This window comes from Dermacentor variabilis, chromosome 6 (genome assembly GCF_050947875.1).
Source record: "Dermacentor variabilis isolate Ectoservices chromosome 6, ASM5094787v1, whole genome shotgun sequence".
Lineage (NCBI taxonomy): Eukaryota > Metazoa > Arthropoda > Arachnida > Ixodida > Ixodidae > Dermacentor > Dermacentor variabilis.
Window position 1 is genome coordinate 8658944 of NC_134573.1, and position 22913 is coordinate 8681856.

Genomic DNA, 22913 nt, shown 5'->3' on the forward strand with positions numbered 1-22913 from the left:
ACTAGCACTTTCGCAGCAGCCCTAGCAGTCAGAGCTGTGACCCCTAACCCGCGGTTCGCAGTGAGTTGCGACCACGGCGGGTTCAGGCCAGTGGGGACAGGTTGAGTCTCGACCTAAGGTGTTTATTCACCTTGGTGTACAAATATACCAACTGGACAACAACAGCAACAACACATACAAATACAACACAAAACCTCAGCGGCGGAGCATTCCGCATGTCTGGGGTGAAATAAACCGCACAGTGTGGGAACCACAAAAGAGGCTGATAAGAGTTCAGCTCACCCAGAGTGGATCCGCGCTCGGGCCCTGGGGCGGTCAGTCGCACACAAAGGCCGGGCGCAACAGGGGGACGGCGTGCGGCGGTCTCAGCGGCTGAATTGAGATGCGGCCAGTCGCAAGCTCCTCAACCGAAAGACAACCGTGCATCGGGGGAATAGCGCTTCTCCCCGAGCGGCGGAGAGGGAGTCTCCCCGGTTCCAAGAAAGGGAAAGGAGGGAACGGGGTGCCTTAATTTGGCTGCGGCGTCGCGGCCAGGCGTGAAGAGCAGCGGGAGCGGCGAACGTGCCCTCTCCCAGCCACTCTCCGCGAGCGAGCACGTGATTATCGCGTGATAACCGCGTGGCCGCTCCGGAGATATTGGGATGCGCGTGCGATCCCCACATCCCCCCCTCCTTAAAATAACCCTTGGCTCAACCAGAACGCGTACGTCTGGTTGAGCCTTTAAAGGCTCAACCAGACGTACGCGTTCCAATGCGCCCGCACGCGCCGCACCACGCCTGGGCGCGTACGGCGTCAGGCGCGGAGGCTGTTTCGCGTGTCGGCGCGTGGCGGCGTGGAGACCTACAACCGCTAGAATTTTTGCGCCCGCGCCGGAAGCTGCCGCTCGCGTCAGTAGCATGACACACCTCACATGACCACGGCAAGCCAACGTCACTTCCGGAACGACTCTTCGCGCGACGTTCAGGCAAGCTTGCGGGAAACATGGCGGCGGTCCCGGCTGCCACGAGCACATCGAAACTGGATTTCACCGCTCTTTCTGCGCACGCGCGAGGAGCAGTAGTTGAGAGAGAGAAATGTGGGGACTTTTGGTGCTCAAAATTTCTCTTCGCCTAGGTACTACGGGGAAGAAAGCTGTTAGCTCCGTTTGTCCCTAGCCGAGCTTGCAGCACAGAATCGACAGGATGCGTGGGCGGCAAGACCAGAAAGCCGCGTCCGAGGTGAGTTTGTTGCTATTTTGTTGCAACGGCAGCATATTAAATTTTGTAGTCGCAGGGGATACGTTTGGAAGTGAGGTGTCTTCTCGAATGACTTTAGTGGCAAAGTATTACGTCGTGCCGATGCATTGTTCATTAGTGTCGTTGATCAAGGTCAGCATACCACGCACTTCAGGGGAATCGCGGGAACGGAAACAGTTTATGAATTAACTGCCGTGCCGATGCATTAGTTCTTAATGTAACTGAGCATACAACACACTTGGAGATTCGTGGGAATGGAAATTTTGTACTCTGTATGTGTATGTGTGTACTTGCGTCGCCATGCGATCGAGCCGTAGATCGTTGTGAGAGCTGTACAGCCACACTGGCAAAACACTACGCCCTGTGGATGAATACGGAAGAAATGTATGCTAAAGAAAAATGGTCGTCATGCAACTTCATAGCAGTAGACCTTTGTGAAAGCTGTACAGTAACACTGATATTGGCTAGTTAATAATCCCGGCTGTTACAATGTCTAGCTCATATAAGGGGCGCTCTATGTGGACGAAACAAGGGCTCAGATCGCTACAACCGCATGCGAAGTACTCTGAATGCCTGCCAGTACACTTGTTCGGCGTCTCCGTGCTTGTACTGCGGCAGGAGACGTGACGGCAAGTGGGCGCGTATATCACAGTGGCCGCTTTCCACTCTTAGTATACTTTGCCGCAATACAATGCGCATGCTTCATTGCGCGACACTGGTGCCCTGCAGCGAAGCTGGCTTTAGGCAAACGGCAGTATGCAACGCTCGAGCCATCTTGTCCGTCACTGCGGATAGAAAACGCATACACGTTCAACCTATTTGAGCTGCATCATTTTGTCGATGTTTACCCCTCTATACTAAATGAAGAGGATAACGTACGCCAGTGTGGGTGATTTAAAAGATTAATAAAAAGCCCGGTAACATATGCGCTGTCAGTGAAAAAACACTATTAATGCAGGTCTCCACGCTCCTGTAAAGAAAAAAAAAGATGCAATTCAGTGGTGACCCTCTGGAGGTAGATCCGTACCTATGTAAGCACAGCCGGCTCATTAGTCACAAAGTAGGAGCTGAAGAGAACTTTTTAATGCTCATTAGACTACATTGACAGCGATTATTTGTGGTCAGCCAGTGACAAATGCATTGCACCAAACAGTGAGACTTCGTCTTAATCCGCAATGCTTACGTGGCGAACAGGAGAGCAAAAGGTGAAAACAATGTTTTCATACAAGGCAAGTCATCCATATAGTGGAATTGCATTTATCGTTGGTGTAGTGTTGATGCACTTTCTGAAGTCCAACCTTTAATGCAGCTTAGTTTCCGTTGGTGCAAGTGCTTCTACTGGAAACATCCAAAATATGATTTATCAAATCAGGTTGCCGTCTTGTAATTTTTGAAATTTTCCTCTGGTCTTAAGTCTTTTCTGAATCTGGAAGAGCTGGCTGATTGTACATTTCATCTCGAGATAGTTTACACACTTCCAGCAACACAGGTTACCACACTTTGTTGAGTGCAGATGAGCACTGCAAATTCTATCATTTTGATGAGGCACCGATCTAATGCCACTCACTCTTGCCACAACGCTTTCTCAACTTGTACTGTACTTGTTTCTTCCACCTTCCATTTGCAGCACCAGGGCTAAGGCACAACAGCAATAACATTTCTAGCAGAAAATGCTTGCTCCTTGGCATCTGATCCCCCGTTCATTTGCTACTTTCTTCCAATTTTTTTTAATGTGATGCTCCTGCCTTCACACACTGTCAGACTGTTCTCCTTCATGCATTTCCTTGTACTCTTTCTGTCCGCTTCTTGCTCAACATACCGTGCATGCCTTCAGTCATGTCCAATTGATCGATGCAGTCTTGTCCTTTTCTATCTCTCCTCCAGAACCTGCAACTTTCAACAACCTGGCATTATTTTGCTTCTTTTTGTGATAGTGCCTGGCTATCTGTTGCTGATGCCACACATTCACTTTGCAATGGTTTATTAGACCACATACATAAATTAATAGCTGTATAAAACCTTGACCCTCCAGCACTTCCACAAAATTCATGCAGAAGTGGAAACAAAGATTACTTAATTCCTCACCACACGTTACTATGTCTGCATCAAAGCTTGATATTACCAACATGTGTGCAGTGTCGTTGCCCATGCTTCCTGGACAGGAAAGCCAGTTGCTCCAGTTCACAAGGCTAGAACAACTGCGAAGTGATTGAGCTATCTGCTTGTGCTGCATTTTTTTGCCACAAGCTGTACAAGGTCATGGCTTGTGCTACAGAAACCGCATCTTTTTGCCTGCTGCATTCCTTTGTGATGCATTGAACGTGTCTGCTTCTGTTTCCCCTGCTATTTTTACAGAGAAGCTGTATATGGCTAGGTTCTGACCATGACCAATAGTGCATACATCGACAGGGTGTGTAGAAAAAAGTTGCGTCGACAAAATTGAATCCACAGTAGCCTGCTGTGCGCCAGCAGTGCTCAGTGGCTCCGGAGTGCATGGCAGAATAATAAAACGTCATTGTGTACCCACCAATGTCTGTGCCTCGTTTTCTTGTGAAGTCGACATCGCTCTAGCGACGTTATCAGCAGTTTTACTTTGGTCCTGCTATGGCCAGGACGCGTCTAGTTCGTACTGAAGAACAACAATGTGCATGTTAAGAGCACCGGTGTGAGCAACAGCGTGAAGGCAACGGGCAGTTGCTATAGCCAGACCCGCCTTGTCTGCAGATCCGTAATGTCGGCTAGCTGCTCTGTGACCGATGAAGAACAGCGTGCCCGTGAGGATCACCTTTGCAAACAGAAGCGGGAGTGGGCACGAAAGCATCGGCGACCAATTGCAGTATATCACAGTGACCACAAAGCAATGGTTACCATGGTGACAAAGTAAATAGAAGATCAAGATAACGAAGTTCTGTGTATGTTTCTTTATTTAATCAATATAGCAATTAACCATATATAACTCAATATACTTGTCAACAAGTACAGCTTCAGCTGGTCTTCCATCTTCACATAGTGGAAGGGCTCTGAATTGTATTTTTTTTATCATTTGTCATCAAACTTGTGCATTTTCTTTTTGTAATGCTACAGCCTGTTTCGTGCCATTACTGTTTTCTCTGCTTTTGCCTATTCTGCAGCAGTTGCTGGCATTGTCTCTTGCCTAGGTGTTGGTCCGCACAACATGCTAGAGATGCCATAGACAGTTTAATCACAGGGTGTTCAATGTAAGAGAAGGTCAAAATTACTGGTGTTTCTAATTTTTTAAGCAGCGATTTTTGAACTCTTGTGTGATAAAATCTCGCTTTGTTGATAAACAAGTGATTATCTTTGAAAAGTTGTTTCCTATGACAACATTTTTTCTGCGTCGAAAGTTCACACATTTGCCAACAAGGTGCACACACGAGTCAAAGAACTTTGAAACTTTATAGGTCTTGCTTCATGCTTTGTCACTTGGTTTGACATTTTATTCTCATTTTTGATCTCATTAACCTGGCTGCTGTGTGGGAATACCGAACTTGCTACTTAGTACTCAGCATGAAACAATGCTTTAAAACCACTGTGTTGTCCACTGGCCTCACCATGCCACTGTGTGGTTTTGATCAGAATTTTCCATCATAAGTACACTGTTACAAACTTGCACATGACAAGTATGTTACCCTATATGCAAGCAATGCACTGTTTAAAGCCAAGCTAAATACTTCACCAAAAGAACTGCTTTCACCTCCAGTCCACTCTTTTTAGTCTGTTGTCTAAACATCCTGCCAAATACTGTCATTGCTATTGCGTCCTGCTGCAAATGTTCATTGTCAGTATACCTTAATTGTTTTGCCTGCTAGCGCAAGTAATATGCCTGAAAATGTACTATGGTGGTGTCCTGTCCTCTTAAGGATGACCAATTTTCCTGGAAACCATAGTAGCCAGAAGAATGGTATTTAATATGTGCATCACCAAGGTCCTGCAGAAGAGCAGAGCTCAGTGTTTGAGCTTTGACATCACTCCATAGAATACCTGCATATAATTTGTGCTCAATTAACCTTGCTGCAAGACTTTTTCCAAGGGCAAGGCCTAGAATGTTAGTCAATTTTTGATGCTCTGACCTAGTTTGATGTGATTTTCTGTGACATTTTTCTCTATTCCTTTCTTGATTATCTTGGATAGTGGCCTTCTTAGGAGCTATTGCTTCATTAGATGTTTCCTAGGAAGGAAAATCTTGGAAGCCATTATAACACACTAGTGCGCATCATCTGTAACGAAACAAAGCACTGCATGAGCAGAGGTCTGTCTGCGGCAGCTGCTGTGAATTGCGCCCACGCATCACCCATGTGCTGCTCTCGTGGTCTTCCAATTAGCAACGCAGTTGCACCACACCTTGCTTTGTTTGCGAAGTGCCACACGAGATAGATTGTCCATGCTAGCCAATATATTGCGAAATGGAAACCTGTATAGAGCTGCACTCAAATTTCGCATTAGGCAGTAGGCGAAATATTTTGTAAAAGTAACAATTATATAAATACCATGCAATGAAACCAATCAATATGTACTGAACCAAACTTGTCACCTAATCGCTCTGCAGGGAACCCCTGATCATTCTAAGTTACACCAAAGGCTTGTCATATTTAAATAGTCTCTTGTGCACGCAGTGTATGAATGGGATATCATTGAAAAATATGTGAATGCCTAACGGAGTGTAATCAGGACTGGCACTTTTTCACTGTAACTGTCAGTTCCCTATATGTTGCTTTGCTATAGGGAGGTTATGCTCTAATAGAAACAGTTGGAAGACGGTTCTGTCCACATTGTCACTTCCATCTATATTTGTGCATTCGTTTAAGACCCATCAACTAGCCCAAATTAATTTACATATCTCATAAAAGCAAGTGCACTGCAGTTGGAGCTTTGGAAATAGGCCTGTGTTTAAAACAGATTCGAGTGGTCGACACATGAAGTGGGCTCGTTCATGCGAGTACCCATGTCAGTGCTGTATTGTCTTTTTTTGAAGAGGATCGATCTATTGTTCCTGCTTTAGATAAAGTCTAGTGATCTAGAGAGCATATTTTAAAAGGCTGATGAAAAGGGGAACACTTTTGGATTTTGCGTGCTAACTACTATCTTGTCAGCTGCTACAGTTTTTGTAAATATTCAGTAAATATATTTGGTGCATCTCTTTTCCTCTGTAACACTTTCATGGAGGTTGCGGACGCTTCCAGACGCAAGGCTGATTTATGCAGCAGGTGCTCCTTGGCTGCATCTGCAATGCTAGCTCAAGGCGAGAATGCTTTGGCCACGTTGCCATCTGCATCCACAGTCATCCTGGCACAACCGCCATGGTATGTTGGCCACAGAAACGTCACGTGGGTTGACAATATGTGTAGGCTGCTGTGAACACAGTTGGCAGGTGGGCTTTGCTTGCCTTGCATGGTGTTTAGATTCCAGCTTATGATCTTGAAAATCTCACCTTGTGCTTCTATTGAAGCATTACAAGCAATGGCGTCTGTCCTTTGGCATCATTATCTAAAACTTTTCACCTGTGTTGCCATCTGTTTACAGCAATGTTTCTCTAACTTATCTTATGTTCAAGTGCCATTGTAAGTTAATTCTGGTTCACACATTTGACCCATCCTGTCATGTCTCGGCACCAAATGTTACGGAACCTGTATCTGTGAAAATAGAGGGTTTTCACACCATTTTCTCCTCTAACACAGGATACTGATGATGTTTATAGCATCAGCAAATGTCAATAGCGTCTTGTTTCTGCAGAGAAATCGGCAAGGAAATGCTCTGTCCTGACAGACGCATGTACCGTGATGGGGCCGATAACACCTGTGTGAATCAGGCCTTTGTGAGGAACATAGTTGTCAATTTACCTTTTGACTAGTCTGGCCATGTCAAGAATTGCTGGATAAAACATACTTCTCTCTTTCAGAAAGAGATAATTGAAGTGTTTTGGAGGTTTTCCTAATTTCCTGCCTCTGGCTTGAGCAGGTGTGCAAGATGCAAGCATTAGGTCCATAGAATTGACTGCACCATTTGAAGGTGCACCACTGTAAATGTTCGGTTTGCCTGCAAGACTGTGAAACATGCTTTGTTAAGAGTCTTATGGCTTTGGTAAATATTACATCTCAATGTGCAGAAATACGTCTCAAGATGTTGAACTTTAAAGGGGTACTTATATGATATTTTTGACTATTCATTTCTTGCGTTAAATCAAGGTCCTAGACTTCTAAACTCTAGAAAAAATTGTGACAAGCTTCAGAGCGCAGTTAGTAATTAGTAGTACTGACTTTTCTACAGCCAATTTCAGTGTCGTTTTTTTATACAGTTGAACCTCGATACGATTCTGCTTAATACGTTTTTCGAAATGTTAAGTTTTTTTTTTTTTCTTGAAAATCCGATTTGGTTGGATAATATGTTGGATGATATGATTTTCCTATGGTACACTTTATTTTCCAGTTCCTGTGAAGATCGTATCAATGAGGTTCTACTGTATTTAAGTTTTTAATTTATTTCTCACTAACCCTTTATTGACAATTGTTGCCTACAGGCAACATACCAGAAAAAAGAATGTTTGTCTTGCGTAGTTTCATTATTCAGTACCAAGTTTCTGGCTAGGTGTCTTTGGCCAACACTGAATGAGAGGCAACAACTGTCATTTGTTAGTTCAGAGCAGACGAGGAAGAAGTTTGGCATGTGACTCACTGTCTTTTAAAAGTAAGGTCAGAGGATACAGGCCGATGTAAGATACCCAACTGCGGTGGTGTCACACATCTGAAGTAAAGCAAAAGAAATGTACACCTATGGTTCATATGTGACGAGAGCTGTCTATACAAATTGAAAACAAAGCCTCAGGTGACTTGGGGTGAGGCCCACTTCCAGATTCCTGCCTGGGGCTATTGTATTATTATCATAAATATTTACCCCTTCATATCAGTAAAATCATAAAACTTTCCACATATTTATTCATGAGGTGGAAATGTGCACATCAGCTGCTGTGAAATATAACCTCACCGAGCATTCGACCTCAGTCAACCTCAAATTTGTCCATGAGGTTGCCACTGCCATAGCTAAAAAATTTTAACAGCCAACCAATGTCGCATCACTTAGGGAGGTTGAGATCAGCTTAGGTTGACTTCATTACGTCAGCCGTGTGAACCTTGTGAGGTTGGCCATCTTTGCATGGAAGCCTACATTCTATGGCCCCCTGTAGAATCCTGGGATGCTAAAACATAAAATGATTCCAAACTTTTCTATTCCAATTCTGCAATCAGCCCACCACGATTGGTCAAAACTTTTTCAGGCCACTCCAAACTTCACCCGTCTGTCACGAAAACCGTGATGGCTCTCCATCTGCTATACATGTACACACTGAGTATGAATGATTAAACTGCACAAAAGAAAAATAATTATTCCTGATTCAACGCCTTTTCACCATTGGCCCTCTGCTATTGGTTCAATGTTTTTGGGTAACACCCACCTCGCCTGTCTGTCACGCGACCTCACAAAACCACAAAAACTGACTGCATCAAAGTGACGTGTACGTGGAAAAAAAATTCATTAATATGCTGAACAAAACTGAAAATTTTTCTGAATAGCCAGAGACTGCCCCGTTCTGAAAGGAATAGAAGATGGCTGCCCGCCGATTGCTCAGGCCCTCGCTACTCACACCTGCCGGTCAGCATGTATTTATTTGCACATTATAAACCTTTTTGCACGGCAGTAAAACGTTATCGAGCCCTTGCGGCATGTATACAGCATCGCTCTGCCAACTCTTCCTTGCTGAGGATTTGTTTTAGCGGCATTCTTATCCTTCTGTTGCAAGCCGCCGCGATTTTCGACCAGCCACTGCAAGCTAAATAAGGTGAAGCGGACCATTCGGAGAAGCCAGCACCACCCTCTTCATGCGGTTATCTATTTTCACTGTGCTGGCTCGGCCCCATCGAAACCCTCTCCACTAGACCGTACACCTCGCCTCTTGTCAGCTAATTAGATAAGAAAAACCGCTGAGTGTAGGCAATGTTATTGGTTTTGGAAGTGAACAAAGGTGACCTCCTATAAACGAGGAGAGTGTTTGGTTGGGTTGCTCAGACCACGCTGCAAGTCACTGCCCGATGCTTGCGCCGGTGGTTACATAAATTTGATGTCAGGAGATTGGAATCAAAACAGTTTGAAATCATTTTATCTTATAGCACCCCTGAATGTGCTTTACTTTAGGTGCGTTCAATTCGCCTGCACCGCCTGAACCAGTTCACAAGGTGTTGCACCCTGCCATTCGTTCCAGTGGTGCAGCAATGGCACCCGCTGAACCACTCCGTTCGTTTCAAAAGGTGCAGGGCTGGTTCATGATTTTGCTGCACCTACTCCGCTGTCGGTGCCGACTTGGTGCAGGCGTACAGGTGCGACGCAGCAGTGCAGCAGACAATCCAGCACATGGGTGCAAGCACCATTAAAAGCCCGCTTACACACGTCTGATGTGTCTACAAGTGTGGTTTGTAGCTAGGCCCACAAGCTGATAATTCTTGTAGTTCACAATCTTTCAAATGTACGCACTCTGTGCACATTAATCGGGCATAACATAACGCCTGCACCGCATCTGCACCTTGGCATTTGTTTCGAGTGTCGCGCTGTGCCTGCACCGCAGAAACAAGCTGCACAATTTCTGAACTTCTCGTGAACCTCCGTTAACTGGTTCACAGTTGTGCAGGTGAATTGAGCAGACCTTTTAAGTGCTTCCACATGAAGCTCTTATTTGCCCTTACGTTGCTTGGTGGCCTGATGGCTGCTTCAGGTATTGTACAAAATGTTCGATTCAACATTGAAAGAAAATTCAAGGATATGAATGCTCATGAAGGCCAAAATTCAGTGACATACAAATGCATTAATTCTGCACATAAACTAAAAATTGTCAAATTTCCTTCTTCCTAGCTGCATTCAGTTAAGCATGCTACTAAGTTGGAATTGCTGGAAAAGTGTAAAAAAAGGCAATTCTCTTTTATAGTGTAGAGTGTCGACTGATAACTGGCCTTACGGCCAGAAATGATGTGCTTACCTTGAGGAGGATGCTTTAGTTCAGTGCCAACTCTAATCTCTTCATTCAAATACATGTAAAATGCAGAAATGCTTTTGAGACTACTGGAATAATTTCAATGAAATTTGTTGCATTTGAGAGAAAAAGTTAAATTTTAGTCATTCTAGGCTGCATAATTTTGATTTAGGACCTTGAATATTTAGGAAAAATTGCTGAGAGTCAGTAAGCTTACAAATATAAGCACAAAGTTTACAATTTCATAGCTTTTGTATCAAGTTGTAAACTTCATACGGAAGTCTTTTTAATTTCACAATTTTCAAAATTTCCTGCCACAAAAAATTGCCCCCTAAAACAGTCTCTACATTTCAGCTTTTTTTTTTTTTTACATGTAACCAACCTCATCGAATTCTGCTGCTGGCTTCAGAGAAAAACTATTTCTCTGTTCCCATGTATTCAGATAGGAGCTCCCAAGATAAAACTGCCTCCAAGTCAGGTAAACCATTGTATTAAAGAATATTATAAGGAAGAGGAGGAGAAGGAAAAACATTTATTAAAAGAAAGAAAGGAAAAGCAGGTGTCTTTCTGCTTGTGTGGGAGGCGCCCTTAGTCCAGGACTCCTGCGGCTCTTGCTGTCTCCCGGGCTTGCCACACCTGGTGTAACAAGAATTGTGTTCTCATTTGAATTACTGGAGTATACTTTTTCCTTTGTCATAGGTGGAAAAGTAAAGTATCAGCAACGTTCTCACACCTACACTGTCCTTATTGGTATGTAGTGTGACTAAATTCTGCTTTTGCATTAGTTGTGTTGATAGCATGCTTGTTCCAAATTCTTATTTGTTCCTTTTGCAAATTTTCATTTTGTTCACAGAACTTTCCAAAAGGGGAACGTATCCAATAAAATAAAGCACTATTTTACTTTCATGCTGAAGATTCATAACTCTTACAAATTGATGTGGTTTCTACCTGGTGATCTTCACTTCACTAAAGAGTTATGAGCTAGGTACTAGGGTATCCCAGCAACATCATGAGCAAGCAACACCATCTTCTCTCATCTCTTAGAGAAAAAAAAAATCGTTATAACTTTACTTCACTCTGCAAAATGCTTAAAGCATAAAAATATCACTCGTTTTTTTATTTTTACATGTTATAGTACACAAGCGCCTATTAAACAATGAACAGTACACCTCATTGTCTTCTCCCATCCAGTCATCCCTGGCCCAAGACTAAGCGACTGCCAGGTAAGCAAGCCAAATTAAAGAAAGTGTACCACACATGAAATAGGACGCTGAAAAACTTGTAGATAAATTGTGTTGTAGTTTAACCTAACCCCTCCTCCTACATGACAAAAACTTGTTTGCATGTCAAGGTAGCATCAGAAAATACTAAATTTCTTTTCTGATTGAAATTAAACCTGGAAAGTATTCTATCAAGTGCAGAGGGCAGAAGGGCATTAGCAAATAGCATAGCTTTCAAGATTTTTCACGCAGTGCCTATGGGTTGCCTTGATGCTGCCTCCAATCTCCCTTGTACTGAAGCATGCACACACACATTATACCTCCATTGATACCGAAGTCCCACTCAAAAGTCTCTGGCCAACGCAAATCATCCTGCATGTAGCGCTGACAAGGTGTACATCTTTGGCGAAGTTATTTCCGATTCAAACATCTGATGGGCCAGAAAACTATAAATTTCGTTATGTCACCATTAACCAAAACACGAATTAATATTCCTGCTTGCAGGGACACAAACTAACTACTGTTACTGAACAGCGCTCCGTGGCATTCAAGTGAAGAATGATCTTAATCGTCACTTATACGAATAATCATTCGGTTTTATGGCTGGGATTCCTAGGTCATGTGAATTGTAGTGGAGCTGCTTAGTGTAGTGACTGATTTGGGGCTGCTCAATATTTTTTTTTTGATGCCACTCTATGTCCGCCAAATAAAAGAAAATGTTTCTTTCTACATTGTGTCTTATCATTGCTTTGCAATTTGCAAGCACAGTACAGCAAAAAAGGGGCTTTGCCTTACATTGGTTCTATTTGAAATAGGCTGTTTATTTCGGCATACATGCTGCAGCTTGTGCTCTCCAGGTCTCCAAGCATGAGTACCTGCTTCTGAGAAGATGACAGCTGTAAGAAACAAATGACTCTGTGTCACACAATTACAAAAACATGAAAGTGCCTGCTTTATGATAGATACAAAAAAATGACAACTCAGGCAGACTGGCAGAGCAGTCATCAATAATAAAACAAGACATTGCACAGTTTATTTGCCTAAGAAATGAGGTCTGCACATCAAGCTTAGCAATTCTCGGCAGCTTGCTCGCTTTATACAATCAGTCCACATTGTTAGCTCAACATATCCGTTTGATGGATTTCACAGTTCTCTTTAACACTCTGCCTGTCCCTTACTTCACCAAATCTGTTGTTGCTGTGAGCACCGCTGAAATTACAGCGGAATCTCATTGATAAGTGTCCAGGAAATTGTAGCTGTCATTCGTTTTAACATCTATTTCAACAAACCAGTTGGGCAAGGGCCTAAAAACCAGCAATTTGGAACCATCAAGTTACAGTGCACAGGGCTGGGCAAACACTTTGAAATTGGGTGCCAACAGCACAGAAGGTTGCACTACCCGCCGTGGTTGCTCAGTGGCTATGGTGTTAAGCTGCTGAGCACGAGGTAGCGGGATCGAATCCCGGCCACGGCGGCCGCATTTCGATGGGGGCGAAATGCGAAAACACCCGTGTACTTAGATTTAGGTGCACGTTAAAGAACCCCAGGTGGTCGAAATTTCCAAAGTCCTCCACTACGGCATGCCTCATAATCAGAAAGTGGTTTTGGCACGTAAAACCCCACAATTTAATTTAATTTTAATGTTTGCACTAACTTTCCAAATGCAGGCAGATTTAGGTGAACAATCACATTTAAGGTGGAGGTTATGTGCTGCTGATCTATGGTGTAAAAACACACATCTTGCTTTTACGTTGGCCTTGTTAATCAAAGAAACATATGTGCCATAGAATCTTGACTGTGGGTAATATTAGTGATAGCCACATTAGACAACTGCACCCGTCCTTCTGGGGAGCTTCTTTGCATTCTTATGAGAGGAACTTTTGAAGTTCAACCATGTTATAGTTCTGCACAGCGAGGGCAATTTCGTTTCAAGGCCAATGAACCAGGAACGCAAAACATTTCTCTATGGAGTGAACAGCGTACCCTACTTTTTTAAACTTACCAAGCTGATTGAGCGTATTTTTTCTGTCCATATCGCCAACAGAAATCTGCCAATATCCAGAACGAAGATCAATAGAAGAGAAATAGCTGGAACCATGGAGGCAGTGAAGGACATCGTCTATATTTGGGAGCAGGTAGACTTCCTTCTTAGTAATTTTGTTCAGATGACGGTAGTCTACACAGAAGCGCCACGTGGCGTCCTTCTTAACCAAAACCACAGGTGACGCCCAGGGACTTGAAGAAAGCTTAACGATGTTTTTATCTAGCATTTTGTTCACTCCACTTAGAATTACTCGGCGTTCCGATGCAGAAACTTGATATGGTCATCGGTGAATAGGCGTAGCATCGCCAGTAGAAATCCGATGCTGGACCGCGAGCGTCTGGCCTAAAGGGTGATCGTTTGAAGTAAAAAATATCTCGGTAGGAGGATAATACGTGGCAACGGTTGTCAGCCTGCGCAGAGAACAGGTCCACCGCAACCATTTTCTTTATGTTGGCATCGGTGCCCGAGGCTGGTGCAACGGGCTTGCTAAGCTCAGAAGAACCATCGGTTGATAAAGCTGCTACGTGATAGTCGCCGAGACAATCAACGTTGACAAGGCAAATACCTTGCAGTAGGATTTGCTTTCCCAATCAAAAGTTAAAGATAGGCATGCGAGTATGGTTAGCAGTAACAGTCAGAATGCTGTGAGGCACGGTGATGTCATACTGTGGTGGAATGTTGGGCAGAGGAGTGACGAGGTACTTGCCATCAGGAACAGGTGGGCAACACAACAGTTTAATATAGGCTATTGACTTCGGTGGCAGGCGAATAAAGCAGGTGAGGCGTAAGCGACACTGGGGTGCGTTAGAAGGTTCTACGAGAATCGGCAACTCAAGGCAAAGGGTACTGGCAGAGCAGTCAATAAGAGCAGAATGCGCAGAGAGAAAATAGAGTCCGAGAATTAGGCCATGGGGCAATGAGCAATCACGGTGAAGAGGACAGGAGTGTGGCGGCCGGCGATGCTCACACATGCCGTACATATGCTGATGATAGGCACAGTACCGCCATCCGCAACGCAACCAACGTGTGCAGACACTGGGGTGAAGTGCTTTTTCAGTCGTCGTCGGAAGGCAGCACTTATAATAGAAAGATGTGCTCCTGCATCGATGAGTGCAGTGACAGGTGTAATGGTTGGAGTCGGGCATGAAATAGATGGTAGCTGGCCCATGCGGTCATCGAACTTATCCACGCTGAGGACGTTGTTGAAGGGAGAGACTTGTTCTCATCAAGAATGAGGAATCTGGGATTTATTTACAGTATCTGCATGAGAATGTGACAGTTCATCAGTCTAACATGACTGAAAAAGGAATGCACCCTGAGGAGCCGCCAACGGCTCCTTAAATACACTGTCCTCCCGAAATCCCTAGGTGAGGGAAAACGGCAGTTCACCGCCGACTAATTCGGAGCGTCCAAAGTCATCGTAACCAACCCGCCTTTGAGGGGGAGGGTTTATGCACTCACTTCTGCACAGGTTGCACTGACCACACCAAGGTGAGAGGGTTTTCGCAGACACTGTGCTTGACCCGACCAGGCGCCTCTTTATTCCAGAGTTGACCCTGCAGTCAGTGGCCGCCGCATCTGTCCATTGATTGATGCGTGAGACGGGTTCTAAGCTGCCTGAGACGGCACCGCAAAATATCTTCCAGGAGCTCCCCTGCTCCAAGCAGACCTTGACGGTGTACACACTAACAATACTTGCTCCGTCCACTGTGTCTAGCCATCTCGGCACCCTTCCGTTGGAAACGAGGCGCATTGTCCTCCTTACAAAACCAGTCGCCGCCACAGCCATGGTAGCGCCGATGGGCTGGGGACTGATGTCTGGTCGTCCTTTCAAAGCGAGTCGTCACAGCAGACCTGGTGGCGCCTTTCCGTCGGTCCCTTCCTCGAAGATCGCCAGCACCTGCTGGTCGAACGTAACACAGGATACCCGTCAACGTCAAGAAAGTTTTGGTTCGTAGGTAACATGAGCAGAGAATTTGAGGGCAGGGTCGACAACACAGCTTCACCTCCAGAAGCTGTGGTGCCTAGTTTTTTGGCTGCATCCAGGAGGCAATAGGCGGCGAGGAGAAGCGACGGGCCTTGGGTGTACGAGACTAATGGCATTGAGATGAGGGCGAGTGGCTGTAGCGAAGGTTCGGAGGTGGGGCATCAGCGGCAGTGGGTTCTAGGCGGGTGGCATAGGGAACAGTAGATCCAAAGGTGCAGGAATAAGCGCAGGCGTATGTCCGAGGAGGTGGTGGCCATTGGTTGCGGCAGTGACAAGCGACGTGGTCGATGCGACAGCAGTGGAAGCAGATCGGCTTGTCATCAGGGGTACGCCATTTGGACGGGTTGCGATATGTGGCAGAAAAAGAGTGCCGGGGACGAGGAGGGCCGCTAGAGAACGGGGGAACGCTGGGTTGAGACGTGCAACACACGGAGTTCAGACCCATGTTCTCAAATTCCTGTCTGACGACGGCCTGAATCCTGGCAATTGTGGTTGCTGGCGGGTCGGGAGGTGTTGCAGAGAAGGCTGGCCAACAGGTGGCCTCGAGCTGGCGGCGAACAATACGGGTTCGGTCATCACAGGTGGTCGCCTGATGTGGTCGACCCTCACATGTCGACGTAGCAGCAGTGTTGGGTAGCTGCGTGATGTGGTGTGTGATACGGCGGCTCTTAGCTTGTTCAAGGCGACGGTATTAATTTGTCATGGCGCCGATAGGAAAGACGTTGCCGAAAACAAGAAAATTGAAAGCGTCGTAGGCGATGCCTTTTAGCCACCTTATCTGCTTCAGACATAGTATGGTGGGCTTTGTGGCAAAGAGCCAAGACGTCTAGGATGTATCAAACGTATGGCTCTGTAGATGTCTGGTCACGAGGCGCAAGAGCCTTTCTCGCGGCAACCTTGCACCCAAAGGGGTCGCTAAACAGTTCTCGTAGCTTTACTTTGAAACTGTCCCAGCTTATTATCTCGTCATGCGTTCAGAGTCGCATGCGTGGGGTGCCACCGAGATAAAAGATTACATTAGCAAGCATAATTGTTGGATTTCACCTGTTATTAGCACTGGCGCATTCATAGAGCTTGAGCCAATCATCAACGTCCTGTCCCTCCAGGCCACAGAAGAGACCAGGGTCACGATGTTGGGCAACCATGACGATAAGAGCAGTCGGACAAGCTGAAGCCATTGCAGATGCGGTCTCGTCAATGGGAGGTACGGTGACAAGCTCGATGTACCGACCACTTTGGAGTGCCGTGACGAGGACGGGGATCGCTAACCTCCACCAGAATGTTGCACAGACACAGACGAAATACACAGATGAAAGAGGCTATTTACATGCTATTTACACTGGAGCCAGACAGCCAGGCCGACACTCGCTCACGCCATGAGCCCAGACACACTTCATCTCTTCCTCGCGGCGGCTCATCTCTTGAGCATCTCTCGATGAGATCGTAATAATATGAATGTCTGTACTACATAGTGTGGTGTGTAGTGTGTGACACTGTGCAGCAGATGGAGAGAGACAATAAGCAGACGAGAAAGAATGTGCGCGCAGAGGCGAATTCCGTACTGGATGGAAGACAACGTTGAAGAGCGTCCGGCACGTGAGCACGCAGCACAAGAAAAAAAAAAATGAAAATGCATCCAATCAGAAGAAAACACAGAGCTTCCAGGGGCCAATCAGGAAACGAAAAATCGACGAGAGCAGCAGAAAAGCGAGGTGCGCTGGCAGAAGGGAGAGTTCTAGGAAGCGACGCCAAGAGAAGGTCGGTTACCGGACTGGGAGTTCAAGACCGACCGGCAGGTTGCGGACCCGAGCCACCAGGACTCACCCAACTGGGACCTCCTGCCAACCCGTTCCTGGGCTTCACCACTCTACCCGATCGTGAACGGCTGCTCGAAACCGGCGAGTTTCTGCGCCCATGAGCAGAACGAGAGCAGTCGGGCTATGGGCCCGAGTTCTACGCCCAGCTGCCTGGCCAGAACGCCATCACCATCTGCCGCCGCCTGCCTTCCCTCTTCAAACCGGAGCCACCACACTCTGGTCGCCTGTTCATCCACCAATCCCATCGACATTGTGGTGAGACATTACATTCTTTTCTGTTTTTCAAATCCCCTTCACCAATGAGAAATTTCGCAGCATCCCCCCTTCAAGTATTTATTGAAGAAAACTTTCAATCAAGAATTCATTCATGCTGATGTAATTATGCAATGAATTACACAACTTCATTCAACTTGCTTGAACAATGAATAAAGAAATTAAATGGAAATCATTAGTCGGTTGGACTACACCTTAACGTGCAACATAATTGGTGAATGCATATCCATAATTTATTTCCTTCCATGTCAATTAATTTCATTGCTCTAAGAAATTTTCAAATTTTTTTTGTGCTTGCATTACTATGACCACAGCTAAAGTAATGCAAGGTGGCAAATTATTCACTGCTGCCAAAAATTTAAAAAAAATTATTTTTTTTTTGCCACTTGTCGGCAGCAATGCAAGTGTAAAACTGCTTAGCAAGATTTGTATCTAGCAAATACGTATGCAGTTGGCATCTTCATAACAACAGAGAGGTGGATCATGCTACACTGAGGCTGAAGGGCTAACAGGACAAACCTAGCTGAGCTAGACAAGGGTGGACCAGTGCATGGCACTGGCTCGGGTCAGGCCAGGGAAAAGTGTCCATGCAGTGCTCTACTTTTATGCACTGTTTTCAAGTACTGAAATTTCATCCTTAAAATATTTCTAGGTATTGCAAGCATACTATGCTCTTCTATATCTATCACAGCTGCCTCTCATTTTCACAACTACCTAAGCTTTATAGCTCAGAATAGCTGTAAAAATAAGGTATACTGAAGCGTAATGTTTTGTTTACGTGTTCCTGTCGTATGTTGAAAGGCAGCGTTTTGGTTGCAAGGTGACTTTCAGTTGTGTTTTGCCTCGGCACCATGACCATGACGTATTGTCAAAAATTCATTCAACATGAGAGATAGCAGTTGATGCCATAACGTCACGCTTACTTTTTAAGTAGCCGGAACACATTTTTACACAAAATGAATTCGCCCAAGGCGCACGATCACCAGGTCACTACAGATGTTGGTAAAGCACTATTTATTTCACACAACTGTTGCACCTTCCTTGCAACTGTTGCATCTTCCTTTACTTAAATTCTTTTCTTTTTCACACGGAAGGGGTGGTTTGCATAAAATTAAAATATCCGGATACACAAAAATACGGAGCAGTAAAGGTAAAGCGGCAGATGAGCAATATTCTCGCACCAACGTAGTGACAAATGAGCTGCTGCAAATGCTTCTTAACAGTCATGCTTTAACGGTGCGAGTGGTGCCTGCATTATGTTTAGAAAAAATTTACGATGCACTACCGAGGTTTTGCTTCGTTTAACATGTTAAAGGTAAACAGCGGGACTCCGCTGTTATACTCTGCGTCGTCGCAAACTACTGAAAGGCGTCACAACGCATCTACAGCGCGTAAATGGATAAAGTAAGGCTATCAAAAGCTCGCCTTAAATGCAAATCGGAGCGCCGAACCTACGCGTCCTGTTGGAAAGACGAAGCGAGTGCTCTTCAAAACGCAATAAACAATGGCCACATATCGATTTATCAATAAAGATCGTTATAAAACGATTCTGTGTACTGGCGGTGCAAAAAATACTAGCTGTTTGAAGAATTTAAACCATTTAAACTGGGACTGAATCCTTCAATGACACGGACGCCCTGCAACAAACCAATAGAATAACTTATAACTTCCGAGCACTGAGAACAAGATTAACGCTTACAAAAAAAAAAAAAAGAAAGATTGGCTTTGCTAGTTTCTGTTTCGGTTTCTGATGCATGAAGCGCCACCTGCTTCCTGAAAAAAGTGACATGGCAGCTTCCTGTTTACTTTTCGAAGTTGGCGTAACTAACGCAGCTGAGTGTGGCTGAGTCTCGAAGCTTTCGTGTGCCGTTATGCATAACGCAATCTCATTGAATAGATGCTGTGAGTATTTGTGGAGCCTCTAGAAAGTCCTGCATCGATACGTGTGTGTCTTTGTATACGCGCCATCTCTGGAGGTAAGCAAACCCTCTCAGCCAGCTTGCGCCGACCTTCGTTGCAAGGGCAATATTTGTAATTTAATACATGCTTTATCGGTATACGGCTGCATCTGACCGCCACTTTCTTATAGGCCTGATGAAAAGTGGTATTGAAACCACTACATGGGTACTACCGTAACCGTAATCTCTACCGTAATCTACCGTAATCTTAACCTGCGTTTTCATTTGCTTCAGTTCTAGTTCGATTTCAAAACAAAATCCCATTAGTTGGTACTCATCGTACATTATATGCTTAGCATGTTGGCTTCGCCCGATTTGTCCAGAATAATATATATATCATCGCCTTATAACAGACACGTCGGTATCGGAGAAGCTCGCAGGTGGGTGTGCCGTTTTTACTGCCTAAAGTACGTATGAACGACGTAGATAATGACACCTAGTGATTCCTAAATAACTTAGAGTAAAGAAATGCTGTGTTGCTGCGAAATTTTAGTAATAAAGCAAAGATACGCCTGAAATGTTTTTCAGTGAAGTATTCGTGCACATACTTGGGGACGTATTCTGAAACGTTCCACTTCGGCGATAGTTTGCCTAGGCAACAATTTCGCCTTCAGGCGCGCGCTGAGATGCTAAAATTGCATAACAAAATACAAATTGCATAGCAAAATACAGTGGTGACTACCAGCTGATGCTTTTTGCGGGAATTACCAATATATGTAGCAATCAAAATGCAAGAAAAAGTAGCAACAGAAGAAAAAAAATTAAACACCTGTGAGTTTATTCAACCATACACTTGTGCATATATATGTGCTCACAGGTAGTTCTAGCTTTCTTTTATTGTGTGCGTGTTTTGCTGCACTACCCAGATACCATTCCATGATGACCGACCAACAAGCCCATATTGACACCCTTGTCAATTTCATTTCTAGTACAACAGGCTTTTTTCAATATGTTCCTCGGGATTTTGGGCATACTGTTGCCCTCATTGCCACGGCTGCTAGCAGCACGTGTGTCCTAAGGTTCCGTATTCATAACAAGCAGCTTCCACAGGATATAAAATCGTTGTTTACTGGTTTCGCACCATTCGAATGTCGGTCACGGAAAAAGAATTTTGAAGATTGTATGTGCTAAACGACTTCAGCAGGCATGTCTCCACAGAGATTACCTCAGCGTGCAGATGTTTGATCAGTATGAGCCGTGCGTCGCAAGGAATCTTCTGTGGAGGCACCTGCACTTAGCTGATCAGGCCACCAAGTTCCTTTGGCAACCTCAAATAAGACTACTACGGGCTCACGTGGACAAGAATTGACAGAAAGCAACAAGTGATGTCTACGTTTCTGAAGGTTTCATCCTTCCCAACAGTGTGTGCAAAGTTCTTGGCCTCGGTCCAAAATTTGCCCAAGCTGCCAGCTGGACTAAACCGGAACTTCCCTGTCCATCATAAGTAAAGTGTCCAGAAGAGCCCCGCAAGAAGATGGTGTGAGGATGAACTTGGAAGGTTTAGATGCCCTGTTACGATGTAAGCCCCAACCTTCTAAGTTACCTGTAAAATGTGTAGTGTTACCTGAAGAATAATTCATTGTGTGTTATACCAGCTGACAAAGAGGGTGGTTTTGCAGTTTTTTCCTTTAAATGTTTCTTGGAAAAAGCCAGTCAAGCAATTTCTGCAGTGTTGAATGAGCGCAAGCATGTATCACTTATGAAAGCAGCAGCGAAACCAAGTGAAATTTACAGAAAGTTTAATCTCGATAAACTAAGGAAAAGTTCAGAGATGTAATTTTTAGTAAGTGCACAAGGAGGATGTTCCTTTTCAGGTCATAATTTTCAAAAGGAGTACCTGGCAGAAGCAAGCTGCCCTGTACCTGGTTTCAAAGCTGAACGTTAGATTGATGACCAGTTTCTTGTAAAAGGTTCTGACAAATCCTTGATTTTGTTAGGTTTCACGGCAAAAAGGGCTTCAAGGCCTTCTCAGCTAAGGTCAGAGAATTATATTATTCTATCCTGCTCAATGACCTTATTCAATGTGTCGAGGATTGTATTGACAAATATGGTGCCGTAAGGCTTTCACAGGAAGCAGGTTGTTTCAGTAGAAGGGTATTTAGAATTATGGTGTTTTTACATGTCGTCAACATTTGCACAGTGGAACAATAGGCTGCATCTGCAGAAGAAAGGCATTTGCATAGGGTTGTGTCTGGCTCCCGTCTTTAGCAACCTATATTTAGCACAATTAGATAGGCACATATATGACCACCTCACGGGACTAACAGTTTTTCAGCGAGCTTTTAGATTTGTCAACAATTTTTTAGTGTATCTGGATTTCCCTAGTAATAGTTTTCTAGAAAAATGTCCTGATGTCTAAGATTTTTTGCGAGTGTTTGAGACCTCTTGAAGTGCAATACGTTTCAGTTTCTTGACTTTCAGTTCATCTCTACTGATAGTAGGACTTACTGGGCTTACAGTCCATGAGCTAAGAAACCCCTTCTCCAATTTCGTTCAGCCCATTTGAATTTGGTGAATAGGGGCATAACTAACTAATAGGGATGGCTTTCTGCCCACTGCTGCGCATGTGGATGTAGGCCGAAATTCAAAACATGTTTTATCGTTGCAAAACACAGAGACCGTGTTACACGTGAGATAATCAAAGCGGGAGAAATTCTACGTTTAAAGAATGGTTGAATCAGCACCCCTCTATTGCTCTCACTGACGAGGAGATCAGACACCTCGGGCTATCACCACGTTGAATTTTGTGTGGCTTTGTCGTGGCGTTCTAAGTATGGTTGGTGGGCTATTGTGTGACTATAAATAGCGATGCTTTCTGAAAAGAAAATAAACAGTTGGAAGTTCAGCACTCCGTTCTCTCTTCTATCCCTTCTGGTGGCTTTGCGCTGTTAACCTGAGTTTGAAGCATAATTTATCAACAAGCCCAATCTTAAACCCTTCGTAACTAACATGTGTTTCAAAAACATCCTGATGAAAACCAGTTTCCAGCAACAGGCTGCAAGTCTTAAGGAGGCTGGTTACCCTAACCATGTGTTGGTGTCAATGGCAGAAAGGCTGCTCAAACAGGAACGTTCGAGACGATGCCTCCGTGCAAATGCAAGAGCTAGCAGCCGTGACCAGGTGAAAACCGCTGTGATTCCGTATATACACCAGATATCACATAGCCTGAAAAAGATAGGAAGCCAAGGTAACGTGCGGGTGTTTTTTCAGCTCCAAATAAGCTAAGCACCTTGTGTAAAACCACTAACCCAATAAGGACAAAAAAGCCGGTTTGCGGTAGAATCGCAAAGATGAGTTCGTCGGATGCACTGTAGGAGTGGTCTATCATATTCCACTGTCATGCGGTAG

At 44.7% G+C, this 22913-nt stretch overlaps 1 protein-coding gene and 1 long non-coding RNA gene across 12 annotated transcripts; both read left to right on the forward strand.

Moving 5' to 3' along the window:
- Positions 1-1039: 1039 nt before the first annotated feature.
- Positions 1040-22410, forward strand: LOC142584610 (uncharacterized). 11 transcript variants are annotated; one of them, XR_012828828.1, is made up of 7 exons: positions 1040-1217; positions 3960-4115; positions 6420-6556; positions 10676-11489; positions 13531-13621; positions 16624-17589; positions 20928-22410. XR_012828828.1 is itself a non-coding variant. In XM_075694746.1 (7 exons), exons 3-6 carry the CDS (start codon positions 6502-6504, stop codon positions 13572-13574), a joined length of 219 nt encoding a protein of 72 aa, XP_075550861.1. In that variant the 5' UTR covers positions 1040-1217; positions 2194-2266; positions 6420-6501; the 3' UTR covers positions 13575-13621; positions 16624-16665. The 11 variants fall into 11 exon arrangements, 7 of the variants coding, with proteins under 7 accessions (XP_075550861.1, XP_075550859.1, XP_075550860.1 ...); XR_012828829.1 differs by lacking the exon at positions 20928-22410 and having other exon boundaries at positions 10676-11016; positions 11120-11489; positions 16624-16760; XM_075694746.1 differs by lacking the exons at positions 3960-4115; positions 20928-22410 and adding an exon at positions 2194-2266 and having other exon boundaries at positions 10676-10744; positions 10966-11016; positions 16624-16665.
- On the forward strand, positions 2273-3761 carry LOC142584611 (uncharacterized). The gene is made up of 2 exons (XR_012828830.1): positions 2273-2440; positions 3591-3761. It is a non-coding gene; the product is annotated as an uncharacterized LOC142584611 (long non-coding RNA).
- Positions 22411-22913: the final 503 nt, after the last annotated feature.

What these genes read in the sequence shown, in the direction of transcription:
- LOC142584610 (XM_075694740.1), top strand. Translation starts at nt 1,182, where the DNA reads ATGCGTGGGCGGCAAGACCAGAAAGCCGCGTCCGAG. An exon ending in ACCAGAAAGCCGCGTCCGAG is followed by an intron (nt 1,218 to 6,419) that starts GTGAGTTTGTTG and finishes ACTTTCATGGAG; the next exon opens with GTTGCGGACGCTTCCAGACG. An exon ending in ATCCTGGCACAACCGCCATG is followed by an intron (nt 6,557 to 9,504) that starts GTATGTTGGCCA and finishes CATTCGTTCCAG; the next exon opens with TGGTGCAGCAATGGCACCCG.